General features: G+C 39.1%; 1 protein-coding gene across 2 annotated transcripts; it reads right to left on the reverse strand.

Moving 5' to 3' along the window:
• Positions 1-8,491: 8,491 nt before the first annotated feature.
• unc45b (unc-45 myosin chaperone B) lies at positions 8,492-15,948 on the reverse strand. 2 transcript variants are annotated; one of them, XM_003451765.5, is made up of 20 exons: positions 15,800-15,948; positions 15,024-15,185; positions 14,896-14,932; positions 14,607-14,782; positions 14,275-14,364; positions 14,015-14,182; positions 13,716-13,881; positions 13,384-13,554; positions 13,119-13,290; positions 12,700-13,000; positions 12,505-12,599; positions 11,913-12,054; positions 11,691-11,831; positions 11,448-11,575; positions 11,191-11,257; positions 10,699-10,812; positions 10,430-10,545; positions 9,758-9,875; positions 9,506-9,661; positions 8,492-9,112 (listed from the first exon to the last, which is right to left on the reverse strand). In XM_003451765.5, the coding sequence occupies exons 2-20, from the start codon at positions 15,183-15,185 to the stop codon at positions 8,840-8,842; spliced, it is 2,793 nt and encodes a 930-aa protein (XP_003451813.1). In that variant the 5' UTR covers positions 15,800-15,948; the 3' UTR covers positions 8,492-8,839. The 2 variants fall into 2 exon arrangements, with proteins under 2 accessions (XP_003451813.1, XP_005473297.1); XM_005473240.3 differs by lacking the exon at positions 15,800-15,948 and adding an exon at positions 15,524-15,577.
• Positions 15,949-16,964: the final 1,016 nt, after the last annotated feature.

The raw sequence follows: 16,964 nt of genomic DNA on the forward strand, positions 1-16,964 counted from the left end.
GCTCAGTTGTCACACAATCAGAGGCTCTCATATGGGCTCAAAATGTGGTCATAAATATTTTGTACTTGTAAATCAGTTTTGTATGTGTAAAAAGAATTTGTGCGTGCGTAAAAAAGATTTGTATGTGTAAAAAAGATTTGTGTGTGTGTAAAAAAGATTTGTATTTGTAAAAAGAATTTGTGCGTGCGTAAAAAAGATTTGTATGTGTAAAAAGAATTTGTGCGTGCGTAAAAAAGATTTGTATGTGTAAAAAAGATTTGTGTGTGGACTTAGCCAAAAACCCCCCTGCAAGTTACAAGTACGAATTTTGACCCTATTTTTCTTCCTGTCATCTGATTGGTCAATGTCATGTCAATCACAAATGTAACAATCCAATCAGAGAACAGATGGGTTTGGCTGTCGGAGGGGCACTTTTTTGAACTGCAGGTCCTTGAAGGGAATAAATGCCCTTTTACATGCCAACCCAGCGTTTTCCTTCCTCACCACAAAGGAAAACAGTCTGTGGTCGTCCGAGTTTGGTGATTTTTGTGTCACAGGTCTACGTGCTTTATACAGGGACTTCCACAGGCTTTTCAACAGCGCTGCGGACCGCGGGGGGGCAGTGTTTTGGAAATGACAGTCTTCATTACAAAGCTTTCTTCGTTATGAATTAGCATACATGTTTTTATTGAACATTTGAAGAACTAGCAAAAAAAACAGAAACTGTTGTAGAGGACATAAAGTCAGAGATAGAAACGACAAGGAGCAGGTGCATCTAGTACAGGTAGAGCTGCTGCAAAAACCCACAGAGCTCAGCAGCCAGCGCAACAAATTCTGGATCCTTTGCTTTTAGTTAGCAGTTAGCATTAGCAGCACATCCTGCGTCTGATGTGAAAGGACCTTTATGCTGCGCACTGTGACTCACAGCAATGGTCCCGGGTCAGCCCTGACTTTGTGTTAAACTAATCCTAAAGTAATAATGGTATTTCTAACCACTGATATACCACAACTTTATCCTTTCAACAGCTGCTGAAAGTAAGGGGACCTAGCTGCTATCGGATATTTATATAGAGATCCTCCAGCTTCAAACTGTATTACCCTTCAAGGACCTGCAGTTCAAAAAAGTGCCCCTCCGACAGCCAAACCCATCTGTTCTCTGATTGGATTGTTACATTTGTGATTGACATGACATTGACCAATCAGATGACAGGAAGAAAAATAGGGTCAAAATTCGTACTTGTAACTTGCAGGGGGGTTTTTGGCTAAGTCCACACACAAATCTTTTTTACACATACAAATCTTTTTTACGCACGCACAAATTCTTTTTACACATACAAATCTTTTTTACGCACGCACAAATTCTTTTTACAAATACAAATCTTTTTTACACACACACAAATCTTTTTTACACATACAAATCTTTTTTACGCACGCACAAATTCTTTTTACACATACAAATCTTTTTTACGCACGCACAAATTCTTTTTACAAATACAAATCTTTTTTACACACACACAAATCTTTTTTACACATACAAATCTTTTTTACGCACGCACAAATTCTTTTTACACATACAAAACTGATTTACAAGTACAAAATATTTATGACCACATTTTGAGCCCATACTCTCAGTTCTCTAAAGTGCTACATCACATGTCCATTTTCTCACTGAACTGACCAACAAATTCATTACTCATTAAAGACTTTATGGGAACATCATGTGAGCAACGAGAAATAATCACAGATCTGTGATGTTGAAATTATTAAATCAGAGGCTGAGAGTGATGTTGGGCTGCCGGACTGTTGCACTTCCTTTCTTCAAGTTCTTCAAGTAACCATGGTTACAAAGGGACAGTCTGAAACGAAAAGATCTCAGGTTTTTATATCCATGCAAAATCAAGAATGTATAGTAAAGTAAATATACTACATATGCATATAGTGTTTATTACTGCTGTAGCCTTCATGGTACTGACTCTTTTTTTTTAGATGATAGAGGTTGATGTACTTTGTTATGTTTCATGTTCACTGTGGATTAATGAAACCTAGTGGACATTTAAAGTTTCAAATACATCAAATGTAGATAAATACAGCATAATGACAAAAACAGTGAAAGGAGAGTGACGCTAAAATAAAATACTTTAAAATGAAAAAGAAACACAAATTAGGAAGAGCAAGTCATTTGATTGTGTAGGCTGTCTTCAGGGTGAACGTGGACACTGTAGGAATAAACTGCAACAGAACACAGACTGCTGCACGTCAGCTGCATTAAACATTGACCCGTAGCTGGCACTCAGTATATATATATTGAAGGAAACATACCAATTACCTGGAAACATGTGGTAGTTTATGTGTAAAAACAAGGAATCAGAGCTCCAAAGTTACACATTGTACTGCATTTCATAGTTATTCATTTTGAATTTTGAATTGAAAACCTAAAACGTGCCCAAAAAACTAATAATTTGTATTTGCCAAATATAAATGTTTGATTCTTGCACTGTAAAATGTAATTCTAGATGTTTGTTATTTCAACATATTATTCTATATCAGTTTGACGATAGATGACTGAAGTTGTTGTTATAACATAGAATTACAAGTTAAAAACGTCCCAATTACACCAAAAAAAGCTAACTTGAAAACTCATGTCCAGCTAAATCAGCAACTTATGTGAACTTGACAATGTGGGTAAGTTGAGCACGGCAGGATTCAAAACTGCCTCACGTGACTGCTACCGAGGTGCATCATGGGGAATTGGCGGTTAAGACATGCTCACTTTACTTGGACGTTTTCTAATCGTCTTCTTTGGAATATGCTTTCAAGGTGAGTAACATTGGTTATAACTATAAGGAAAGAGAGCTACAAAAGTTGGAACATGTTTTGAATTTATGGCATGATGTGTGTTTTTTCTCTTTTACCGAAATGTTTGCTTTAGCTAATGTAACTTTAGCCGACAAGGTCCAGCTTGTGTGTCATGACCAAACTTGACCTAATAAACTGACATGTGGCCTTTTTTATGGGTTTAATGTGGCACTGACCAAATCACAAGTATTGTGCCGCTAGCTTTAAGGTTGTGCACTCAACCACTGTTGCGATATTAGCAAGCTAACTCAGCTAATTAATAAAGCTTATTTCATATTGTCTCTGTACTTGTAAATTTCTTTCAAGTTCACAGGCTGTTGTATTTTGGTGGAAGTTCATTTTGGCAATATTTCCAATAACTGGCTGCGTTCAAAAAGAACTTTTTGGCAGGACTCCGATGCTTGTTGTCATCTGTTTACCCCTATGTAATCACTTAAGTTGTTATTAACTGCTGCATGCTAAGCTGCAAGAGTGCACTGAGGACTGAGACAAAATATGGTCTACAAACCAGCATTATATTAGTTTTTATCAGATAGTCCTCCAGTGTGTTTATTTTTTGCTTTAATTCTATTGTGCAGTTATTTGTTACCCTGAAATGCTTTATGCTTAACAACAGCTCACCATTTTAACTTATTTTTGAACTCTTGTGACTAGTATGACTAGATTGTGTGAGTTTCCATACTAAAAGAGCTGTAGTGATAAAATAATTGGCATCAGAGACACTGGTTTTTGGCATGGTATACTGCAGAAGTTTTTTTTTTTTTTTTTTTTTTTTTCATAATTTACCTTATAATTAAACTGCATTCTCTGTATTGTAACAAAACTAACATTGTTTATATGTCAGAAAATTGGCAAACATGAATAAATGGCGAAAACAATATAATTATAACATATATTTTTATTTTACTTATTTTAGGTCTGTGAAGCCAAACTTGATGCTGGGGATATATTTTTGTCAGTGGAGTCAAATGGTAAGTTACAATTTGTGCATTTGTCATACTGGAATCACCACAGATTATATTGTAACTTAATAGCTCTGTAGAACAAATGATATAAAGATTGTAGTGTCAGGGTACTTCTTAAGAAGTAATATGGCACTATTGATGATCACATGCAGGTGGCATAAACTAAATATTCAGATGTGTTACCAACAAATGATTCATTAACAAAAGCAATGGAGCAGACTGTTTAGGTTCTTGTGGTTGTAATAACATCCATAACTGCAAGTTTGTCATTAATTTATTTTCACAGGTCTAGATGATCACATCTGTCTTTGTCATTTAAATGAGGTGGACTTGCAAACTTTGTGCTCTTTTGGGTAAATTGCTGTCCACTACATATACACAGAATCTGCACAGTATTTCAGATCTAAAAAGGGAGTATGTAATGGACTTGCTGGCTTTAATGTAAAAAGCCTGTTGTGTAACTTTAACGAGGCAGTTGGACTAAAACAGTATTGCTCATCAAGGTAAACATCTGAGGAATAAGGAAATTGTTACTTGTCCTTTTACTCAGTGTTCTTTTAATCGCATGTTTGCTAAAGTTTTACATCACATAAGTCATTTTCACAATCATTCTACTTTAAAAGATTTCAAGACAGAGCTTATTGTTCTCTGAACTTCCTTGTTTGCTGAACGGCAGGTAAAGTGCATCTTTTTGTTTGTTTGCTTTTGTGTGTTTGTGTTTTCTCTAATGGGCCTCAGATGACTGTTTGCTTAAATTTGGGTCTCAAAGAATCTTTTTTTTATTCTGCCTGTACTCTCCACCCCTCTTCTTCTATTGCTCAGGTTGAAGCAGAATTTGCCCGTCTTACATCTGTTGACCTGAAAGGGTTCCTTTTTGCTGTGCTTGACCATTATGGAGAGGTTCGTGGAGCTGTACAAAATCAAGAGCGGCATAGGAGGGCTAACTAGGCTCATAAAATGCTTCGGTGATGATGTAAGTGTTCAACTGCGAAATGTTCTCCTTTGTTTAAGTTTTAGGTTATCCAGTTCAACTGATGAACTCATTGAAAGAAAGCTGATAAGTAAAGTCTGTCATCATATTTCACAACTGGACATTTAGTGTGGTAACTTTTACAGAATCTATGTATATTGGTGTTAGGTTGGATATCATATTCTGCTTGAATGTCCTGATAAGCCTGATTCAAAATCTCCAATGATAATCATATATTGATGGAATTATGTATCAAAAAGCTGTGAATTTGGAGCTGTCTACATGCTTCATAAACACTGTTTAAAAAATGTTTTGGTTTTGTTTTTGACTTCTTTGACCAGAGCCCTACACAAAGGAAGAGGACAGAGGACCTCATTTTCTAAAGGAAGATCCCTCACACACTTTCAAGACTGTGAAGGTTAGCATTGTTTCTTTTAGTAAATTTAATAATGACAGCACCACAGTGGATTTTAAATGAAACATGTGGCATCTATGAAACAATAGATGCCACATGATAACATGTGTACTTTTTCCTCACCAAATGTATTATTACAAGATCTTTGACACTGGATTTGGTCTGGGTTTCAGAGAAACTAACTGGCAAGCTAGCATTGATATTATTAGTGTCTTGTGTTTATTCATGTCTTCACCAGGGTCTTTGACATTTCGCTGCTGTACTGTTCACTTCAGCTTTACGTTTGATTTCTCACATTGTATATTGTAATGGCAGCGATATTAGGATATTTAAGGGGCTGCAGTGACTGCTACAGCTGTGGGGGGCAATACTTTGGTGAAATGTCCTGGACCCTGGAAAAGAGACTGTGTAGACTGGGTAAGCAATTAAAGGTTACTGGCCGAGAGTCATTGGGCAGCTGGGTAAAGGTGGATGTTGATATTCAGTGCCAATTATGCAACCTGTTCAGCCATGTCTATATGCTCTTTTTTCATGCTGTTAATATTAGGGGAAAAATAAACTTTAATCAATAAACTGATTAAAGAAGCATTGTCTATGGAGCCATAATCTGATCCTGTAGTGTAGCTGCAGTTTGCACATTTCATGTATTCTCAGCCAGATTTGGTTTAGAGCACAGCCAATATTTAGCATAAGTAGATTTAAATTCACACACTCGTGATGGCAAGCTACATTGTAGCCACAGCCACCCTGGGGCGCACTGACAGAGGCGAGGCTGCCGGACACTGGCACCACCGGGCCCTCTGACCACCACCAGTAGGCAACAGGTGAAGTGTCTTGCCCAAGGACACAACGACCGAGACTGTCGGAGCCGGGGCTCGAACCGGCAACCTTCCGATTATAAGACGAACTGTCAACTCTTGAGTCACGATTCAGTCATCCACCCATGTGTGTGAATGACTGAATGTATAAAGCACTTTGGAGTCCTTAGGGGACTAGTAAAGCGCTATACAAATACAGGCCATTTACCATTTAAATTGAAAATTTTGTTTGAATTCTGCAATTGAAGACATGCTCAGTTATTTATGAACATGGTCTTTGTTTAAAGCAAGAAATGGATTTGTAACATGGGGGTGCATATCTCATTCTGAAAAAACTTTAACAACTAATAAGTGTTACCCAAAGCCAATCACCATCATCCAAAGCATCAGTATGGCTCTTCTTTGGAAAGACATGAATTGTTAAGCACAACGGATATTGTGTAATTGTAATTGTGTAATTTTTTTTGTTTTGTTTTTTTGTCTTTGAACCCTTTTATAGCCGACAGGTATTGAAGACACGTTTTCTAAGAGGATGAAAGTTGGCATTGTGATGGTGAAAGAAGAAGACATCATCGATGTGTTGGTTGTCCTTGAGGCGGCAGTAATCCTGTCTAATCTGAGGGATGTCTCAAGTGCCATTTCCATGCTGATGGGCCTTCTTTTTGCCCTCAACATAGACTATCCAAAGGAACTTAAGGACATCTTTGAAGCCATTCAGAACATCCTAATGAACATTGGTGGAAGGCAGTGCATCTCACTAGTGCATGGTCTAAGAAACAGACTCTTGCAGAAAGCCATGCAGAACTGTAATTGTATGCTCACAGCATACAATTGCCTTAGTGTTAAGGACAGTTTTTATTTTACTGTTTGTTTTTTTATTCTTGCAAGTTCTCATGTTTCACTTTTGTATGTCACTAAATGACTACACTTTACATTCCAGATTAGATAATTACTCATTTGTTCATGGTTTAAGAAACTTATGTGAACAACAATATAATGGTGGACTTTGCAGATGCTTATCTCATGCAAGTCAGTAGTTTTTCCTTTGTTTTGCAATTGAGCAGACTCAAACTAATGTTTCTGAAATATCCATATTATCAAATGTTTCAGAAGCATGTACTCATTTTCAGAGATATTGGTTCTGTGGAATTTGTTGCAATTGTAAACGAAGACAAATACAAGAGTTTGATGTCTTAGTTGTTATAAACTGATCTTTACTGTCACTTATCAAAGGTTTTGTACTATTTTAATATTTCAAGTTTTATGCTAGCAGGTGTGACTGAGCACAATGAAGTTTAAAAATTTTGCAAATGTAAAGAATAACTTTTCTAAAATAGCAAGTGTCCCGTTGATACATTACATTAATGCAGACTTTATGTTGTTACTTCACAAGAATCACTACTGCTCCTAGAGTATTGGTCAGAATTTAATCTTCACCCAAACTGGGCTCAAGACCAAGTTCAAATTTATTGTTTCACAGGGAGCAGCCTTTGAGTTTTGATGGATTGTGAGCCTGATGAGCTACGTCACTGATTTTTCTGTTTCTCAGATGACTAAGATGGCACAATAAATGGTGAATGTTGGGTGCTCATGAGTAATTGTCTTGTCATGTTCTTAAAACAAACTTTCTGTATGAAATGATCAGATAGACTTTAATGGAATCTGTGGGGTTTTATTTTTTTTTCTGTAAACAACAGAAAATTAATTTAAAGGAATGTAGATATTTAAACCTGAGATCTAAGATAAACCTAACAGGTAGTTTTGCTGAAATGGATGTTAGAAAGCTAAAACAACAAAACAAAACTTAAGATGTTTAATACACATTTTTCTTTACATCCAGTCAATCAACTCTGATAATTAAAATGAAACTGATTTACAAGTTCACTCAGCTACCTTAAGGAGCTCAGTTAATTAATAAACTTAAATCAACTTAGCTAACAGGTTATGTTAGTTAAGCTAAAATAGATTCCTAAGTTAAAAGAACTACTAAAGTATTTGAATTAACTAAAAAACCCAAGTCAACTGAACTAGGACAAGAGTTTAAACAATAGATTATTTTAATTTAGCTGAAAGGGTTTTCCCAAGTAAAAATGACAATTAAAGGAGTTGAACTGACTAACAAATCTCAGTCAACTAAACTAAGACGAAAGTTTAGACAACATGTGATTTTTCATTAAGATAACAATTGGTTGTGTTATAAGAACAAACTCTATTTCTTGACTTAACTTAAAATTTTAAGGCAGCCCTGTACCTGATATTTTTAAGTTGAAACAACAAGTTATATTTTACAGTGTGTCTATTTACATATAGCTATTCGGGCTGAATGATAGTCTTACTTCAAATCATAATTCACAAAAGATTTATTAATGTAGATACAAGATGCTGTTTGTTCAAAAAATCTGTAAAGATGTTTGATTTAATGTTTTCAGTCTGTGCTGCTTATTTGCACTGAGTTTAGAATAGAAAAAGAGACACTGAAACATTTAGGTGTTATTTAAATGGTGTATTATGGCTCATCAACCACACAAATGGCAAAATATAAACACATGTAAATGCATCAGTCTTTAAACATTTAGACACAGTTACAGCTTTATCACAAACCAATCACTTTAAACCCCCACCCCATATATGATTAGTATATCACGCAACCCCTTACTCGTTTCTGTATATATAAAAAGAATCCCTACTTCACAGTGTGAGGGGTTATATTTAGAGATGGGGAGTCAGGGTGATGACTCCTAAAATCACTTATATGAAAAAACAGTTATTTGGGGGGGAAATCTCTGTTTAACAGAGGGGAAAAAGGGAGAATGTCCTTTGATCTTTGGCTTTTTCTTTAAGAAGGGCTGGTGAAAGGTTTGATGAGACCCAGATCCATAGCTTTGACCAGACATGTGCGTGCTGCATCAATGGCCTCCTGCCTCTTCGGATTATCCTCCGCCTTGCCAACCACTGAAAGGATTTCCAGTAACTCGCTCTCTATCAGTTTCTTAGCCAGGTCACTGTTGTCTGAGTTGAGCATGTTGTAAACAATGACAAGACCGCGGTGTTGAACCTGAGCATTGGTGTGAAGGCATAACCTCTGCAGGATCTCAAGCCACTGGGAAGTCTGTTGGTACGGATAAGGTACTCTGTCAGTGACACTGTGTTTTTTTAAACATAAACATCATTGGCTAATATACACCTGACTCTGTAAGTTTTCAGACAGTGATATGTTTTTGTAGTTTTGCCTGTGATCAAACAGTGAAGGTGTGATTGAAGTGCAGACTTTTAGTTTTAATTCACAGGGATTTAACAAAAGTGTTGCATGAACTGTTTAGAAATTACAGATATTTGTATATACACTTTAGCAGTAACAGAGGCAAAACTGTGTTATTGTCCAAAAACCTACTATGCATGTAACTGTAGGAGTACATCTTAAAGTTATCTCATTTATGTGATATCTCTATACAAAAAGAAAAATCAGAGATGGGGGTGGGCTGTAGTAAACTGTTGCACATACCACCAGAGTCATTTTGGTGCACAGCTTCTTCTGAGCAGCCGTGATCATGGCCAGAGCTCCAGCTGCAGCTATCTGAAGTTTGTCGTCATCTTCGCCGCAGAGCAACACCAGCAACTTCAGCTTATCGTTGCCATCTTCCAGGTAGCGATCCTGCACCTAAAGCATATGGAGTTCATTTCATTTCCGGCCAACCTGTTGGATTGCTTACTTATTGTGTGCCCTCCATCATTATGTGTTTGCAGCTGTCCTTACCTCTTTACATGTCACCAGGTTGCACATGCATTCAGTGGCAGCCAATCTGATCTGGTCATTCTCTTCAAACATGTAGTTCTCAATCTCGGGCAAAGCCTTCTCTTTCACAATCTTCACTCTACAAAAACAGATGAAGGTTATAATTCCATCCATCCATCCATTCGCTTCCGCTTATCCTTTTCAGGGTCGCGGGGGGCGCTGGAGCCTATCCCAGCTGTCATAGGGCGAGAGGCGGGGTACACCCTGGACAGGTTGCCAGTCTGTCACAGGGCTAACACACAGGGACAGACAACCATTCGCACTCACATTCACTCGCGCATTCACACCTAGTGGCAATTTGAATTATCCAATTAACCTATCCCCACAAGTTGCATGTCTTTGGACGGTGGGAAGAAGCCGGAGTACCCGGAGGGAACCCACGCAAACACGGGGAGGACATGCAAACTCCACACAGAAAGCCCCCGGCCTGATGGTGGAATTGAACTCAGGACCTTCTTGCTGTGCGGCAACAGTGCTAACCACCGTGCCACCGTGCTTACGATGAAGGTTATAATTGAAAATGAAAAAATCTGCAGAATGTAACAAACTGTTGTATAGAAAATGACATCTTGTCATTTTGTCACAGTGTCGATTTATTCATGTGATCTTAAAAAGAAAAAAAAAAAATTTCACCTCAGTTTTTCACTGAAACCAGCCAAGTTGGTGAGACCTCTCAGAGCTTCATAGTTCTGCATGCCGTCTCTGTCTGTGTGAAGGAGGTTCACTAATGGACGTATTACCTCATACACCTGTGAAACAATAAAAGATGTGAGAGCTGAGTAGGTATGACACAGACTCACAAGTAAAAACAAGTCTAAACACTTTCATGTAAACCATTAAAAAAAAATCATTCCCACGGGCAAAAACTGTAACTGTAGAAAACAAAGGAGCTTCTGTCTTACCCTCTCACCAGGAAAGGCGATTTCTGGGTTGGAAATGGCAGCTATTTTGGCAATGACATGGCTGGCTTTCACCTTTCCTGCTTCTGTTCCTTCCAAAGCGAGTGGAATGAGAGCCTGAGGGCAGAACCACATTTATATGTCTAAATAACAGTAACATACAATTTAAGTCGATCAGTACAAATCCTGACATGCTTGCTCTGACCATGTATCTAACCGTGGCTTTATAGAGCACCATAAATGGTAAATGGCACACTGACAGAGGCGAGGCTGCCGGACACTGGCGCCACCGGGCCCTCTGACCACCACCAGTAGGCAACAGGTGAAGTGTCTTGCCCAAGGACACAACGACCGAGACTGTCCAAGCCGGGGCTCGAACCGGCAACCTTCCGATTACAAGGCAAACTCCCAACTCTTGAGCCACAATCGCCCATATATACACATCGCCCATAAATTCAAGTCTACTTTGATTTTTTTTTTTTTCAAACTGCTTACCTTTCCTCCACCCTGGGCAACAATAGTACCGCGATCTCTGGGATCCTCTGACAAGGCCAAGAAAACCCTAAAGATTAAAAAATGTGTTAAACAGTCATGATGTCATTTATTCAGCTGTCACCAAACTGGAATTCCCCTCTAGACTACAAACGTCACAAGATGTCCCAGTAAGATTCCAGTAAGCTACAGGGTGTGCTTTCGTTTTACAAATTTTGTTATGCCTCATCAGTCTGTTTTTCTTTTTTTTTCTTTCCCACCTTGCCAGCATCTCTTTGGTTTGATCCGTCAAGATGGTGTTGTCTGCTTTTACCATGACAGCAAGAGCTGATGTGACTCCGGCCTTCAGCAGCCTTTTCACTCTCTTCTCAACAAAGTCCTTCTTGTCCTGACAAGAAAAAAAGCATCATATGTGTATATGTGTGTGTGTATGTGTGTGTGACATTTCCTGTTCTGTTTGTTGAATCATCAGTTTAGGTCTGACTTTTACATTCTTTTCTTACTTTGGGGTGTTGCTCAGGTACATGTTGTTTTGAAAACTTGGCCAGCTGAACCAGCTCAGGGAGAATTTCTTTCTTTTCATAGGAGTTAGTGCAGTTAACCAGGATGCAAGCAACTGCATATAGGATCGTCTTATCCCTGGACTAAAAACACAGAGAAAAGGAAGAGGTTATTGGTCTCTTCTTAGTCTTTTCTGAGTTTTTCTCAGGTTGTTATTTCCGTACCTTAGCCAGTTCAAACATGGCTTGCATGGCAGGCTCATCCTCCACAAAGTCATCTTTTACATCAGCATCATTAGTGAGATATGCAAGACCCTCGATAGCCCATTTCCTGGTTTTGGTATCAATCTGGGGATTGCAGAGCCACCTAGAAAAGTCAAAAATGATCATGAATCATTGATTGCAGTGACAACCTGACAAATATGAAGCCTGCAGGGGTGTCAAACACTTGGATCAGAGGCCAGAATTGGCCCAGCAAAGACTCCAGTCTAGCCCACTAGACAGCCTTAGCAAATGTGAAGGAGTGCATAGACTTTTAACTGTATTTTCAAGTAATTAAGTAATACAAAAACAAGTAAATGACAAAAACATGTCAGCTTTTGGGTTGTTGTTTTTTTTAAACAACTCAAAAGCTGACATTTTCTTTGAATTAATGAAAACTTCATATTTTATACTTGCAGGACAGTCAAAGTGGGCTGTATTTTGCCCACTATGTAAAATGACTCTAACATCCTTGCTCTATAAGGTTGTTTATCGTATTTTTTAAATATTACTGTTGTTAGCATATAGCTAGTACAGAGTCTCTGTGAATACTCACTTTCTGCACTGCTTGGCCAGCTTCTCTGTGGAGCCCTCAGCAAACTGCCTTAAACTGTAATCATCGCCTCCTGCTGAACCGAGTTTACAGAGACCCTGGAGAGGACAGATGCATGAGTATTCATAAAGACAGACAGACCCTGAGACAAAAGAAAAAAACACAAATTAAGCTTTTATTGCATTTTGGCACACTCACCACCAGCGCACGTATTTTAATTTTCTCATTCTTGGTCTGCTTGTAGATATCCTTGAGTAGTGAAACACCATTTGTAATAATGAAGCTGGCACGGCTCATCTTTGAGGAGGCGTGGATCAGGGCCTCCACTGCAACCATCTGGTCCACCTCGCGTTCTGAGCCGCACAGTGCCACCATCATCTCCATGATGCCTTGCCGACCAACTAAAGCATTACCGACATCGAACGGTCCCTGCAGCAGCCCTGAGATGCAATTGATGGCATGAATGGTCTTGTCCATGTCTTTGGGGTCTATTTTGGATCTTTAGAAAATGAATGGAGATTTAGGGAAAAAAAAAAAAATCGCATTATTACACAAGATATGTTTGCTGGGCCTCATTTATAGTGTCTTTATTAACACTGAATGTTTCATGGACATACTTGATATATTCGTCACAAATGTCCCTGAAGTTGTTTCTCTCTGGGTCACACTTAAGGTCGTCATAGAGCTTGTTGAGGAGCACGCTGGCAATCAGCTGTGTATTCTCTGTCAAGGGCAACTGGTCTGGCAGCTCAGGAACCTGGCCACAAACCTTGAGGATCTTTTTCAAACCTAAAGAAAAAACAAAAACAGATGTTGTATGATTAGTATCACTCAAAAAGCCTGTGTTAGGGAATCTGTTAGGGAATCAGGTGTCGGGCTCACCATGGTCAATAGTGAAAAGGGTTTTGGAATGGTCCTGCTCCTTCTTCTCTTTGCGAGGTACATTCTTGCTCAGGAGGTTTAATGCCTGGTCTCTGCCATGGCCAGACACCTTTTTACTGGCAACCATCTCCAGCAGAGAAAGAAGAATAGTTTTCAAGTCTTTAGATGGATCTGTGGGGAGACACATTGTCCATCAGTCAATAGTACAGTGAAAAATACCACAAATAGAAGAGCCCTTTTTTCAATGAAGTCTGTGGTTTTAGGAGTAAGGATTAAAAAAAAGAAGTAGACAATCTAACTGATACTTATTACACATAATTATTCTCTCATACCCATAACCAGGTCTGCTTCTTTCCCATATTCTCGTGTATCTCCACCAGTGAGGGAATCATTGATGCACTGGAAGAGGTTGCAGGCTGCCAGTGCAATCTCCTCATTGTCAAGAGCCATGATGCTGCACATTTTATCAACACCCACCATCTGAATGATGGCCATGGCCTGTTGGAGTAAGTGTAAAGGGTTTTGTAAGGAAAATGGGAAGCAAATCATACATCTGGTAACATGGGCATGGGAGTTTATTATATTTATAAAGAGTTTTTGAAAGTTTCACTTTGCATGCACCATGACTCACGCGAGCCTTATGTCCTGTGCACATTCCTGACAGCGTACGGACAGCAGCCAGGATCATTTCTGGTTTGCCAGTCTCGATCATATTGAGTAGCAGAGTCACTCCATTATTCTGGAAAATTCTCTCTGCTCCTGCGTCTTCCCTCGAAAGAACAATCAAGTTGTTGGCAGCCTAGAGGTTGAAGAAGTTAGACTGTGTGAAAATCACAGATGACCTTTGTTGCCACAACAAATATAGAAATAGGATGTTTGGAAAGTCCTCACCTTCTCCTTCTTGTCCTTTTCGCTCTCTTCATCAAAGAGAATGTCAAACATGTTTTGTACCCTCGAATCTGTGGAAAATGTAGTTTTCAACTGTGGAGAGAAAAAAAATGCAACTATAAATGATCATTTCCTCTAAGCTCCTGATATGTAGACTACATTTTATATTGTTTGGTGATATGGCCATGAACAGTAATGGAAATTACTTCAGTGTTTAGCCTGCTGATTACTTGTATGTTAGAGTTTAATGGATACTTATTGCAGTTAGTTAAGTAGTATATGTAGTTTTATGCTGTTTTATGCTCTGTGTGCAGTTGTATCTGCCTAATGCTGACCTTGGACTGGATTTCTGCTCCCAGTCTGCGGAGTGTCTCCAGGAAGGTTTTGTTCTTTGGCTCGAGCGTGGCGCACCTCTGCACATCTTTGAAAGCCATATCCAGTTTTCCCAGCTTTTCCAGAGCTTGGCAGCGCCGGTACAAAGCCTTTATGTCTTTTGCATCAACATCAATCGCTATGGATGAGGGCAAATGGTTGAAGTTAATGACTAGCTTTCATTTATGGATTTTTGTTCTGCTGTTGACTGAATATTTACAGCTGTTCAAAGTTCTTAAAGTATTACTCTACCTTTAGTTGCATCAGATGCTGCATTAGCATAGTTTTCCTATAAGAAAAAACAATCACAGACAGTTTGTCAGTGAACCTGCAAGCGTAATCTGTTTGATATAGTTTTGGTCCCATATCAGAGTGCTTACCTTTTTTAGGTAGCATGCAGATCTGTTCCTGTAAATCACAGCCAGCACTTTTTTGTCCTGGCACACCTTGATGGCTTTAGTGTAGCACTCAATGGCCTTGTCGATATCGCCTGCCTGAAAGTGTTTGTTTCCCTCCTCTTTTAACTGGATTGGGTCTCCCATCTGGCAAAAAAATTGGAAAATATATATATTTATGTATATATGAAATGTAAAATCAAACCTGTGTGTTGTTTTATTGTGCTCACCAGGCAAAGCTTACTTTAACAAATTCTGCCAATCAAATTTAAATTAAGCTTTTTACTTTTTCTCTGGATGAAAGACAAATATGTCAAACAAGCTGAACATATAATGATCGTGGCTCACTCTTTTTGTCTCGTTAAACTGTGTTAGAAAAGAAGCGTGCAAGCAGTTCAAAGTTATACAGACGCACCATTCAAACAAACGACAGAGTAGTAATGAAAATAATTTACCATACAATTAGAAATTATTTTCATTCTCACCTTCTTGCTAATCCCTGTCCCACTGACCTGGGTCCCCTGTAGAAAATGGCCATGCACATGCTATCTCTAACTTTAAATGGCCTCCCCTCAGGCCTTATTTGGGCACGATCTCCCACCCTAGTCTGAGCCTAGAGACAAATGGCACTTTCCTAGATGACCGACACTATCTCCACCTGCTCCCCTGATAGCCACAGTCTACCCTTATACTAAGTACCTCTGCATACCTGAGTGTCCCTCAAAAGAGAATCACGGCTCTGTGTGGAAGCTGTTCTGTACCTTTATATTGTATCTCTGTTGAGTCTCTCTTCTTCAGTCCTCTTCTTTGTTCTTTGCTTCTGTGTTTTATTCTTTTTTCTCGTCTGCGTAGATGATCTGGACCTGTAGTCCCGAGTGTTTCTTACAAGCTTTATCTGTCATATGTTACCTCCCCCTACCAGTATCGCAATTTATATTTATAGTGACTCTCAAGGAGGTGGGACAGAACTAAGGTGGAGCACCAGTGACAGAAGGGGTTCCTTCCACAGTGTACAAACCCCCCAACAAACAGCTTTGTGCTTAAGATTGGTGTATGTTTATGACTACTTGCATTGAAAAACATATAATTTAAGGGTTGTTGAATGATCCAAAGCTCCCCCCCCCCCCCCCCCCCCCCCAAAAAAAAAACAACTTTACATTTGGTAATTTAGTGGAGAGTAACCCCTTGAAGGTGGTCTGCTCCTGATGAGGTCTATTTAGGGCACAGACAGCTGAGAACTCACCAGCAACTGCCTGATGAGGGGGGGGGGGGGGGGGGGTAAAGAGTGTGTGTGTGTGTGGGGGGGGGGGGGGATCCTGGTAGAATCTGGTAGCTTCTGGAAAGAGCACATACATAAGGTTTGATATTGAATCAAGCAATTAGTTTTTATGGTTAGGGGGAGAGTTCAGGGTTTAAGGTGGAAAGACAAGTGTAAATGTGTGTGTATGTTTACATCCTTTGAATGTGCGCTCAAATGGTTTTCAGCAATCCTCTCAAAAATGTCCAATGCTGTGCTGCATGTCCCCTCTATGGTTTTATAACTTCTTGCAACTGGTATCCTCTCAGCACACACACACACCCAACAGAGGTCCTAAGATGTTTTTGACGCTCCAATGAAGAAGTGCTCTGGTTTCACAAGTCACTACACATTAAAAAAGGGAACAATCTGTGAACACTTTGAGAAATTAAAAACATCTAAAATAGAAATTATGATTGCTGCAAATTACATGGAAAAATGTGAGAGCAAGTACGCACACGCCAAATGATAAAAATATGTTTTAAGAAGAGTCGTCATTGTCCTGAAGACCAGTGATCCTCATTCTTTCTCTCCACCTACTCTGTCCCAGGTTCAGTGGTTGGTTGGAGGTTTTGAGAAGCATGCGTCTCAGCAGCTGCAGTGGTTATTCACACAGCTGTGTTGTCTCA

The sequence above is a fragment of the Oreochromis niloticus genome, linkage group LG12 (genome assembly GCF_001858045.2).
Source record: "Oreochromis niloticus isolate F11D_XX linkage group LG12, O_niloticus_UMD_NMBU, whole genome shotgun sequence".
Classification (NCBI taxonomy): domain Eukaryota; kingdom Metazoa; phylum Chordata; class Actinopteri; order Cichliformes; family Cichlidae; genus Oreochromis; species Oreochromis niloticus.